This window comes from Danio rerio, chromosome 21 (assembly GCF_052040795.2).
Source record: "Danio rerio strain M-AB ecotype USA chromosome 21, GRCz13ab, whole genome shotgun sequence".
NCBI lineage: Eukaryota > Metazoa > Chordata > Actinopteri > Cypriniformes > Danionidae > Danio > Danio rerio.
In genome coordinates this window covers 13179369-13192031 of record NC_141041.1, presented here as the reverse complement: position 1 = coordinate 13192031, position 12663 = coordinate 13179369, and the positions used below count along the sequence as shown (strand labels likewise).

At 37.4% G+C, this 12663-nt stretch overlaps 1 protein-coding gene across 1 annotated transcript; it reads left to right on the top strand.

Annotated features, from left to right (window-relative positions):
• The first annotated feature begins 401 nt into the window (after positions 1–401).
• Positions 402–12059, top strand: zgc:64106. Its single transcript, NM_200377.2, has 6 exons — positions 402–666; positions 2879–3118; positions 5033–5122; positions 5217–5405; positions 8892–9001; positions 11376–12059. The coding sequence occupies exons 1-6, from the start codon at positions 504–506 to the stop codon at positions 11553–11555; spliced, it is 972 nt and encodes a 323-aa protein (NP_956671.2). The 5' UTR covers positions 402–503; the 3' UTR covers positions 11556–12059.
• The last annotated feature ends 604 nt before the right edge of the window (positions 12060–12663 follow it).

Sequence of the window (12663 nt, the reverse complement as noted above, 5' to 3'; positions counted from 1 at the left end):
CTCAAACAGGCTTGTGACAAGTGAAGGGTGACTAATTGAAGACATAATTATCAGTTTGGGGTGCGCTATACCTTTAAGGCAATTGTGTTATGCGTATGAATCAGGTATGCGAGCACTTAGCCAGAAGCAGGATTTATCAGTAATGTTTTCACCACTGGCGCTGTCCCACCTATCAACGCCCATGGCATTTGCCCACCAGCACATTTGAAGATATGAATGTATTCAGAAAGAGAAGGTTTTGGCGTTAGAATACCACTAAAAAGAGAAAGAAGAGAAAGGAAAGAAGGAATCTCTGGAGTATAGGTGTATATTTCACCCAGAGACAGCATTTGTTTACTGCTGAGTGGATGATGGGAGTAGCCTTGGAGTACTTCAGTCAGTGTATTTACAGCCTTTGCCAGGTGAGAGCGCAAAGAGCGCAGTGGCCACTCGGTCTACGGTCGGCAAATCGCTTAGCCTAAAAGTAAACCGAGGATTTTGACGGAGGCACATCGGCTCGTTAAATGAACTGGGAGTGGAGTGACTTATATTCCCATCCGTTATGGATGGTTTCATCGGTGATATTGGCTCTAGTCGTGCGCGCGCAACGCAAGTCATTGTGGAACCCGCGCGCTTGTCTCGTGAGGTTAAAAGGGAAAACTGCGATTGTGACTGGAGCAAACACAGGTGAGAATAGCCTATCACTTTCACTATTTTAAGCATTAATTTGTGTTATTTGTACTATCGGATACACTTTAGAATATGGTTTAATTAGTTTATGAATGCTATGTAGTATTTACTAACATAACTAGCCTAATATAAACAATACTTGTACGGCGTTGGTTAAGCGCTATTGTATTATTTAAATCCAAATTCATGTCTGTTAACGTTTGTTAATGTGCTGCGAGTTAACATAAACAAGCAATTATCAACTTTATTTCCATTACTCAACATTTATAAAGGTGACATCTTGTCATTGCTTGTTTTTAGTAAATACAATAACATCTTGATGAGCGCACAATTACCTGGAAGATAAATGCCCGTTTTGTTAAAAGAAATGTGACGACAAACACGTGTTTTATAGTAATTTGTCATGTCTATTTTCAGTTAAAGCTGGAGCCAATATTTGCCCCACATGTTTCTCATTTTTAATGTGTGTCTGGAGTTATTTAGTGTGCTGGTGAAAAAAGGAAAAGGTTATTGCTCAGGTGCTGAATGTTAAATGTTATTTACTGAATGAATTAATGTTAATTACCCATTCTATTTCCTGTATTATCTATTAATATACTTATAATAGATAATTATAAACGTGTATATACACGTACCGGTCACTTTATTAGGTACAACTACAGTCATTCACATAACTCAATGCCTTTAGTCAAGTAGACATGGTCAAGAGGATCTGCTGTAGTTCAAACTGAGTATCAGAATGGGCAAAAATGTGATTTACAAAACACGGAAATAATCTATTTAAACATAGCCTATGTTTTAATATAGGTTTTGATAAAAGTTTTTTTTTAAATATGTGACATAAATAAAATTGACCGTTTTCCAATATGTACATATATCCATATATGTCTTAAAATATACACTATATGGACAAAATAAAAAAAACTACAAACTATTTTGTTATACATTTCCTTCTTTTCCACTATCTTTATACAACAAAGAATTGACCTTGTAACTTTCAGGAAAACATGAAGACATCATGGCTTTCCATCTCCTCTCACTTATTTGCCATAGTTAAATTCCATAACATGCCAATTACATGTGATACTAATTTCAAGTGTTCGCACATACATACGTTTTTTTTTTTTTTTTTAGTTCTTAGTTATTGCATTGATATTAGAAAATATGAGCTAGGCAGTTGCCAAAGTGAGATATGAGCTATAGGAGACAAGACATCTTGTACACATGTCCTATATGTGGATTTAAAGAAGCAATACAAAAGACCTAAATGGCCTGTATATGCACATATATGCACCTTAGTTTTGCCTATGTGTGTCATGTATATTCAACATTATCACATATGTGCATGTAGACTGCATATAGGTTTCATATATGCGCATATATTCTCATATAGGTTATTTCCATGTGGGAAGTGACTTTGAATGTGGCATGGTTGTTGGTGACAGAAATTGCTGATCTACTGGGATTTTCACGCACAACCATCTCAAAGGTTTACAGAGAATGGTCCGAAAAAGAGAAAATATCCAGTGAGCGGCAGTTCTGTGGGCGAAATTGTCTTGTTGATGCCGGTATTGGTAAGGTGTACTTAATAAAGAGGCCGGTGAGTCTATATAATATAGAAATATATTATTCGAGTCCAAATTAGTGGATTAGTATTGGATACAATGATAATGTGCAAAGAGTTCTTATTAAAATTTCTTGACTTGTTGGTCTGAAACTTGACAAAGGGTGTTTTGAAAACACACAATTTTCTTGTTGTGTTTGTAAATAAATCAAGATATTGAATTAGTCTCTTAAAAGAGATTCAAATATCCCATTGAGATTTAAAATGAAATGAAGCATGAAATATCATGAGCTAAACTGAAGTTTAATAGACTATTTTATAATGACCTTTACAAAAATAAAGCATGGTTTTACTACAAAAAGGAGACAAAACAACCACAAACGAATAGCAACGTGCATTCACAAATTAGCTGCGGTGTTTCTACACTAACTGCAATTTACCCAAGGTAGTAAATCAGTGATTATACAAATAAATGTCCCTAAAATATGTTTGCTACTTTAATAAAACAATGCTTTGTTTCCCTGGGGGGAAAAGAAAGTTGGCAGGTGCTGCTCTGTTGCACAAGTCAAAATCATTCTAGTCATACTCAAATTCTTCTTGTTCAACAGTTGTGTCAATGATCTCTTGTGTTTATCTCTAATGCAGGGATCGGCAAGTTCATCGCTCTTGACTTTGCCCGTCGCGGGGCTCGGGTGATTCTGGCCTGTCGCAGCGAGGCTCGTGGAACTGCAGCGCTGAAAGAAATCAGAGAAAGCACTGGAAACCATGATGTGCACCTGCGCCTGCTTGACACCTCCTCCATGGAGTCTGTGCGGAAGTTTGCAGCACAGATATTGAAGGAAGAGAAGGAATTGCACATCTTGGTCAATAACGCTGGGGCCTCAGGTGGAACTGCCTATTTTTTCAAAGGCTTTTCACACTGTGCTTAAAGGAATAGTTCAGCAAAAAAAAAAAAAAGTTATTTACCACATTATTTACTCACACTCAAGCCATCCTTGGAGTAAATGACTTTCTTCTTTCCAACAAAAACAGTAAATCATTTTTAGTTTGATCCTAGCTCTTCCATGCTGAGCTGTGGCCCTTAATTTGAAGTTTCTCAAAGCACATAAACCCATCGTAAAACGAACACGTCTATTGAAGGAGATCTTTAAAAATATTGAAATTGTTTTAATTATTCACTCAAATCAAGCTGTCAAATGCACATTTTTGACAATGTCTTGCCTGACTTAGTTCTTACTCTATGCTCGATGTATAACAAGACCCATTATTGTTTCAGGATTTAAAGTGAAAAAGTTCCTGTTGAATTTTGATGTGTAAATCCTGAAATTGAAGCGAATAATTCTTTTGTAAATAAATTTTTTCATACAATTATTGTAGTGTATTTAGGAAAACCCGACAGAAAGGATGTAAACATTAGGTAAACAGGTTGTTATGTTGGTCCAAATATGCCACTACACTGTAAACCATAAGTCGAGACTACTCCAATGATTTGAGCAAAGTGATTCCCTCAGTTCGCTTGGAGTGATGGGAAACTGACAACTCAATTAATTGAGTTGACCAAATGTCTCTTCATTGAATTAAATTAAATGTTTAAGTACAGATGACATAAAAAGGCTAATAGACTAAAACTTCAAATTTTTCAGCTTTTATATTCTTTATTCACTCACAAGGCTGTTTATTTCAAAGTTGATATTTAGCCGCATCATGTTGGCGTTTCGTAACATCTAATTTTTACGAGGTGGTTTATTAGCCGAACGCTCAACTCCCAACCTGGAGGACCAGGACATACACACATACATACAGACAATTTAACATACCCAGTTCACCTATAGTGCATGTCTTTAGACTTGTGGGGAAAATCACCTGGAGGAAACCAATGCGAACAAGGGGAGAACATGCAAACTTTACACAGAAACGTCAACTGATCCAGCCGGGACTCAAACCAGTGACCTTCTTGCTGTAAGGCAACAGTGCTACCCAGAGTATATAAGCTTTAAGGGGTGCAGCAACTGGGGGGACGGAGCTACGTCACCCTCACTTTTAGAGACTTACCATTTAAAACAGGTGATTAATAATCTGAAGAACGTAAACTTTTAGATCTCATTAAGCAAAATGACCACCTTGTGTCATATAAAATGTATCAACCAATCAGAGTGGTTGTCAAGGCAAAATTTCAAGAGCAACCAATCATTTTAAACAGAGACATGGTGAATTGTTTAAGGACATTAAAATCTTAAGTTCAGAGAACTTAAAATATTAATTAAACGTTTTTTACTGCCTAATGAGTAAGTTAAACACACCTGTTTAATCTCTGATGCCAACTTGGTACTTAGAACTTAGTATTTTAAGTAATGTCAAGTTATATTAACATTATATTATTAATGACAACAGCAGGGTTTACAGTGTAAGAGCATTGACCAGGCACTCAAAAAACGACATTTGTTCTTTGGTCATACTTATTTAAAATGAGCTGAAACAACACAATTCTTAAGGTTTTAGGGGGAAACTTAATTTATTTATGTTCGATCCACTTGTAAAAACAATAAGTTAACTTAATTCTTTCAAGTTGTCCCAGCACAAATCAACTGGTGGAACCCAGCATTGTTTACAGTGGGGGACCATTTATTTTTAGCATGTGAATGTTCAGAATTATTTAATAACCCATTAAATTATAAGCCATTATGTGAAATCTGATGATTAATTCTCTGTACCTAGAGTTAAAATGACTCAGTGTTATTTATTTCAAGTGTGAAAAGTCCTTCCTTCTCCCATAAATTCATGATATGTTCTTACCTACAGGCTTACCCATACAGATCACAGCAGATGGGTTGGAAATCACATTTGCAACCAACCATGTTGGACCATTCCTGCTCACCAGTTTGCTTTTAGGTCAACATCCCTAATGTTTATCCTTTCGTTCCAAACTCATCTGGAGGTAACTCACATACAGTAAATGACACCTTTTCTTTTCTTTGTTGCACAGACCTTTTAAAGAAATCCGCCCCGGCTCGCATTGTAAATGTTGCATCCGCAATGCACTGGAAAGGTGACGTGGACTTCGCCCATTTCCATGGGGAGAAACTAAACCATGGGGTGAATCGTGTGTACAACCACACCAAGCTGCACAATGTCATCTGGACCAACGAGTTGGCACGCAGGCTTCAGGGCACAGGTTCGCAAACTAAAACTGCATTTGGTCATTGCCAATAGCCTAATGGTTCAGTGCGCTGACATTTAAAACTGAGATGCTCACATAAACCCGAGTCCTGTTCCGCTCTCAATGCTCCCTACACTTTTCTGTCTCTAATCTATTGTCCTATTCAATAAAGCTAAAAAAGAGATATAAAAAAATCCCTTCAAAGCAGCGGTGTCCAAACTGGGTCCTGGAGGGCTGGTGTCCATGAGAGTTTAGCTCCAACCCTTATCAAACACACCTCAAGCAGCTAATCAAGCTCTTACTAAATATACTAGAAAACAAGTTGGAGCTAAACTCCGAAGGACACCGGCCCTCCAGGATCGAGTTTGGAAACCCCTGCTTTAAGGCAAGTCATTTCACTTGGTTGCCATCTTTGACATGCCACTGTGCTCGGGCATTCAATTTCAATGGGGAAACATCAAACTCCCCAAGATTGCTTTCTAAGCTCATGATTACGGTTCATATTTTGAACCACCAATATAATTAACCAACAACTGTCTCTTTAGTTTCATTTCTAAATGTTCGAATTACACAAAATCTGCAGAAAGCCTTGTCTTGTCAAAGCTCCTCCCCCGAGTTCTGAATCATCAGTCTATCGCTTATTGGCTCCTGTACTAGTAGGCGGGGCTTTATTCGCCAGATTGACCATACACTTTTCCCCATTCAAAACTATACGAATGGCATGTCTTGTGTATCCTTTTGTCTTGGGCCACTTTATTGGGTACAACCTTGTTTCAGGTTGAACCAACTTTTGCCTTCATAAATCTCTTAATTTCACAAAGTCAGCTTTTTTTCACTTCCTATTTTAAAATGATAAATTCTTTTAAATTATCACTAACTACCTATTATAATGCATGTTTCTTTATTGTGTGAATCATTATTAAAGAGCAATTGCTGAAACTGAAACTGCAGATTCAGCCTATGACAAAGCAAATACACATTTTATTCACATAAACCATTTTATGGTTTCTAGAAAAAAAAATCATAAATTAGAATTAGAATTGGTCTTGGAAAAACCTGATTGCTAGTTTTGAGGTCAATGTTAAGGATTGGGTTGGACTGAGGTGATACTACAGCTCCACTCTACATCCAAATGTATACTGGTAGCACACTCTGATAGGTATTCCATCACATAAACAAGCTACTTTAGGAAGGGGCGGTAGGAAAATATGATCAGGTAGGAAAAATCGACAGAACACCCCAGCATGAACCATTAGAGCTGGTTGGATCCATTCTATCATGCTGTTTACACTCAATTCTGAGAGTCGTCATTCTAAGTCAGGGGTGTCCAAACTCGGTCCTGGAGGGCTGGTGTCCTGGAGAGTTTATCTCCAACTTGCTTCTAACACACCTGCCAGGAAGTTTCCATATATATATATACACTAGATATTGCATAGGGACCCTGAGCATGCGTCAATAGCGCCGCCACATTGGTACAGCGCTCCCAGGACAAATGTCATTCAACCACACTAGTCAACACAGTGTTATTACGTGAAGATGCGGGACTTTAGCGCTGTCTACGGGTGTAGTAACAAGCAAACAAAGAAAACAAAGCACAAAGGCAGAACGTTTCATAGGTGAGATTAAGTTTTTTTACGTTTTTGTATGTTCTGAACTTTTGTGCTAAACAGGTAACGTTATTGATGATAATACAGTCACTTACTACATTCACCATAAGGCAAATTAGCTCCAACTCGCACTAAACACTCGGCTTATGCTCGTTTTGTTGAATAAAATCTGCAAACACTGCAAAAGAAATATGACAACGAGATGCCTGAAACTTGTATTATTGTCTGCTAGTGAAGGAGTCTTTCATAACGGGGATTCATTCACAAACGAATTGCTCTCTCCGTCAGTATGAGAAGTGAAAGCAAGAGAGGGGGTGTGTTTCAGGACACGGATTAGATCAAATTTAACAGGGAGGGTGGATAGTACATTTTCCAACAAACAAACACAAGCCTTTTGTCAGGAATGCCAGTCCGATCACTGATCCATCAATGTAAAAAAGTGATGCAAAATTATAATTTTCGTAATTAAAAAAAAAAAAAAATAGCATATTAACATCCAGGAAAACTCAGGATCATAGACATATGTGTATATCTCTGGCTTTGGATGGCCACAGTCCGCCACTGTACCTTGGTCCCGCATTCATTTCAAAGGAGCGCTTCCCTGTTCCAAAATGGTGGCTCTATTGACGCATTCCTTCCAATAGACAACAACAGGGTAGGCGACATCTAATGTATATATCTATGGGAAGTTTCTAGTATATCTAGTAGGAGCTTGATTGCCTGGTTCAGGTTTTAATTAGGGTTGGAGCTAAACTCTTCAGGACACCGGCTCTCCAGGAGTTTGGACACCCCTGGTCTTAGTAATGTTTTTGCAGTGTTCTGCTCTCAAGAAGGCATTTTCACACACACAACTGCCATCCCTCAGATTTTCTTCTTTTTTTTTAAACCATTCTGTGTAAACAGTAGAGATGGTTGTGTGATGAAAACCCATTGTATCAGCAGTTTCTAAAATGCGCCAACTCATCTGGCATCAACAACACACTCCAAGTCTTAAATCTATTTAACTATTCTGATGCTCATTTTGGACTTCAGCAGATCTTCATGTCTACATGCCTAAAAGCATTGAGTTGCTACCACGTGAATGTCTGGTTAGAAGTATACATTAGCATTTGAACGTGGTGTAGTTTGTAAAAATAGCTAACCAGCAAGCATTTTTCGTTTTTAAAAGATGTCTAACGGACATCTAAACATAGTCGTCTTGTCTAAAACAAGGCTAAAGTTGGGCTGTCAGTAAAAATCTAATAGACATCTAAGAATAGGCCAAAACTATAGTTATTTTGATAATGCTGTAGTCATGTTAGCTGAGTAGCAGTATATAATTAAAATAAGATATAAAATATATATAAAATATATAATATATATAAATATGACGTGATTTTCTACAAATGAAGCATGAGCACACATTGCTTTGCATCTTATTCACCTTATTCTTCGCTGACGAGTGGGCGCAGCCATTTGAATCTTTTTGGCTCGAGGGTTCTGGTCACATTCTCTTCCATTCATTTTTAGACATTAAAACTGCTCGTTTTGCTGTTTGATGTTGCAAACTGATATATTCTTATTATATTATTCTACTTGTTCTGTATAGTCATGCAAACATTTGTTTGTAGAGCAAGTATTTTGACTGTTTGCTTCCGTTTATTATTCCTAGTCATTTCTCCCATAGGAAACTGAATCTGAAGTTCTAAAACAATCCCGAAAACAGGCGCACTTCCGCATTTTAGAATAAGGTCAATAAACTCAACCAAGCCTTAAAAATACACTCTGCACAACCCCTTTAAACTCAAAACAGCAAGTTTTTTAATGACTGTTATGATATTCATGAAAAGAAAGCATTAAATGTTGTTGAGATGAGCAATGTTTTTAATTAAAGCATGGTTTTTGTGTGTTTCAGGAGTGACAGCAAACTCTCTGCATCCGGGTGTAGTTATGACGGAAGTGATGAGGAACTATAACTTCATTTTACGATTGCTCTTCAACTTGATCGGCTTTTTCTTCTTCAAAGTGAGTCAGAGTTTAATCTGATAACACTAAACAACATGCAGCATCTGATTGCTTCCTGCCTAGTTATCTGGAACTGTTAGTGCACTGGAACTGTAGAGTCTGGTAATAGTTAATGGATGACATGCTTTAGTGTTAGTTTATTGGAACAGGATCACACACATTCCATTTGTTCATTTTCCAAGTATAGATCTACAAGGTTAGTTTAACAATAAGTGCTTATAAAGACTGGGAAAGGGAGACACGGTGACTGAGAAGCAGAAATGGCACAGATACTTGCACGGAAAACAAACGTGAAGGTAGTATTGGGTAAACTCTCAACGTTTGTTACTTGATTATTGACCCTTTTCACATTTCTGGGTGAAAAAGGATGGATACACCTATAGATACACGTCAATATAGCCTAATCCTTTGTGATACATTACAACAATAACTCCTATTTTTATGTTACTATGAGAGTTACTATTGCGTAATTTAATTAATAATGTAAATAATACTGGGGCGACATGAGGCCCAGTGGTTAGCACTGTTGCCTCACAGCAAAAAAGGTCGCTAGTTTGAGTCCTGGCTAGGTCAGTTGGCATGTCTGTGTGGAGTTTACATGTTGTCCCAGTGTTCTTGTGGGTTACCCCCAGGTGCTCCGGTTTCCCCCACAGTCCAAAGACATGCGCTATAGGTGAATTGGATTAAATTGGCTATAGTATATGAGTGTGTGTGTGAATGTGAGAGTGTATGGGTGTTTCCCAGTACTGGGTTGTGGCTGGAAGGGCATCCACTGCATAAAACGGCTGGAATAGTTGGTGGTTCGTTGCACGGTGGCAATCCCTGATAATCAGGGACTGAGCCAAAGGAAAATGAATGAATGAATATTTGTCAAGTTGCTTTATACTAATTATGTGACAATGAATGTATCGCTCCGAGGAAACTTTTATTCATTAAGAAGACGCTATTGTCCAAAGTGGAATTCAGCGATTCACCAAGAACAGGCAATACACATAAAAAGTGCTAATTATACAAAGGAACTGATAGTGCTCTGAGAATTAAGTGCTAGAGAAAGTAAGGGGCAGTGAGGTATTTATAGAGAGAGAAGAGTGTTACTACGGGTGGTTTGTCAAGCCCACTCACCTGTGTGAAGCACCCTTCATAAATGCACTTCATAAACAGTTTTTTAGAGATACAGAGTGGTCTTTTGCAAAGGTGTAAAAACCAATGCAAATATCAGTTAAGCATCAGAGAGATGAAAGAGTGTTTTTTACAGGTGGTTTGTCAAGTCCACTCACCTGTGTAAAGCACCCTTCATGATGCATTTTATAAATGTTATTTTTTTAAAGATATGCGGTCCTATCATACACCCGCCGCAATAAAGCGCAAGACATGTTTGGCTTGATTATTTGCTACTTTCAGACCAACAAGACCCTAAGTTTTTAGCCACGTTGTTTAAATAGCAAATCCATTTGCGCCACTTCGTGGAGTCATGAATGTGCTGGTACAGAATGGAGGTGTATAAAGGCGCATTGTTGGCATATTGCTATTTTGAGGAACTGAAATAGACCGCACCATTGACCAGCTAAAAAGCAGGTCTAAAGTCATATATTCATACAGGATGTACAACCATACACAAATATCTTTACATTCATAAAAAATAAAGGAATAAAATATTACAAAAAATAATATATATTTTTTTTTTACATAATTATAAAACCACTGCCTTCATGCCTTCTTCACCTCAGGGGACTTTTTTGTTTACTCATAAAAAAAATTTGCAATTATATAATGTTATTATTATTATTACTTATTATATGCATATTTATATTTGTTTTAATAAATACACGTTTACATTTGTCTGCATGTTATGCTCAAAACACACCCATAACTCCTTAAGAGAATAAGCACAGCCTTGTTAAACCATGCACCAGGGCGCAAAACGTATTTTTCCATCCTTAAAATAGCAAAAGTGGATTCGAACATGCTCTTAATGATTAAGTGCGATGCCTTTAGACTCTGCGCCTAGATTGTTAAAATAGAGCCCAAGGAGTGATAGTAAAAAACTGACTGGTGCAAATGTGCAAAAACTGGTGTCACTTAGTGTCAGAGATGAACGTCTGCTTTCTACAGGTGGTTTTTCAAACCCACTAATCTGTGTGAGGCACACTCAGAATGTCTTAATGTTTGAGGATTGTTGTGTGGTGTGATGAGGGGAAAGAAGGTTTTGGTTTTGGTTGGGTCCTGGTTTTTTCCACAGGGGTTCAGGTGATTGTGGAAGAGATGAGTTTTTGATTGTAATTGGAATGAAACACACCTTCTAACAAACACATTCATTTAGAAACAGAACTTGTTTCTCATGCACTGACTTTATGTTAATTTTTTTCCACCTCAGACCGCAGAGGAGGGAGCGTTCAGTCCGATATACTGTGCAGTGGCAGAGGAAAATGAAGGAATAACAGGAAAATACTTTGACAGTGATTGTTCCCTGGTTCTGCCAGCACCTCCCGCCAGAGATCCTGCTCTTGGAGTGAAGGAATATGAGTTCTGTGAGAGACTGATTGCTAAACTGTAAACACCTAGTTCACAGAATGATCTTTTCCATAACGAACAGCTCAAATTTGGTAATTTAATAGCGTTGTAAAGAACACACTGAAATATCAGGTCGCCGCAGCTGTTACTGATTGTTGTAGCTCTGGCCTTTATACAGAGCAGAGCCACCCAGTAAAGTGGTTGTATTTGATGTTACCTTAGCAATGTGATTAGTCTTTTTCAAACTTATTATGAACAGAATGAAGGAGCGCTGTATGAATGTAATGTGAAAAGAGCACAGTCCGGTTCCAGAAGTAAAAAAATAGATTTTTACATTTACTGTTAAAATGTTGAAGGAATATCTGAAGTTGTCAATTGTTTGTATAAGCTTTAGTTGACTCATCTGCTCGCACTGATTTCACTTTTTTTAAACAAAGTTTAATAGAAGAATTTGTGCAAAGAACTACATTGTCCACCTCCCATGAATCGCTGCTAATGAAATGATGTATTCGCTCTGTAACATGTTAAAAGAATATATAGCAGAATACATGTGTGTGTGCATATTTTGTGGTCATTTCCTATAGACACATCCAACAATTTCAATAGTTTTATATTTCTAAGTCAGTTTTTTATACTGCTGTATTATTTCAATTATTCATAAGACTTTTTTATCTTTTGTTTTGTAATTAATGAGTTACAAAGTAATTAGTTACATTAATAAATTACTTTTCTACAGAAAAAAATAATATTAGGGATTACTTTTCATTTGTAGGTAATTTAGGTTCAGTTACTTGCTTAATTGCCTTAAATATTGTACATAAATTCAACAGTTCTGTATAAATCAATTCACATAAGCAGAGTAATTTAACAAATATATTTTCAGAATAGCTAAAGGTAATTCGTTCATTCATTTATTTTCCTTCAACTTTCTATTTTAGAGGTCACCACAGTGGAATGAGCCGCCAACTATTCCAGCATATGTTTTTGCAGCTGATGCTCTTCTAGCCAAAACCAGGGCTTAATTTGTGCCGTTTTTTGCTTTCTTCCACAAAACTCCAACCCCCTCTACTGTCCTCCGTGACACCACCCCATTGCCCCTGCCCTTCACTTCCATCCATGACAACAGCCCACCCAGTCTTCACTTTCATCCT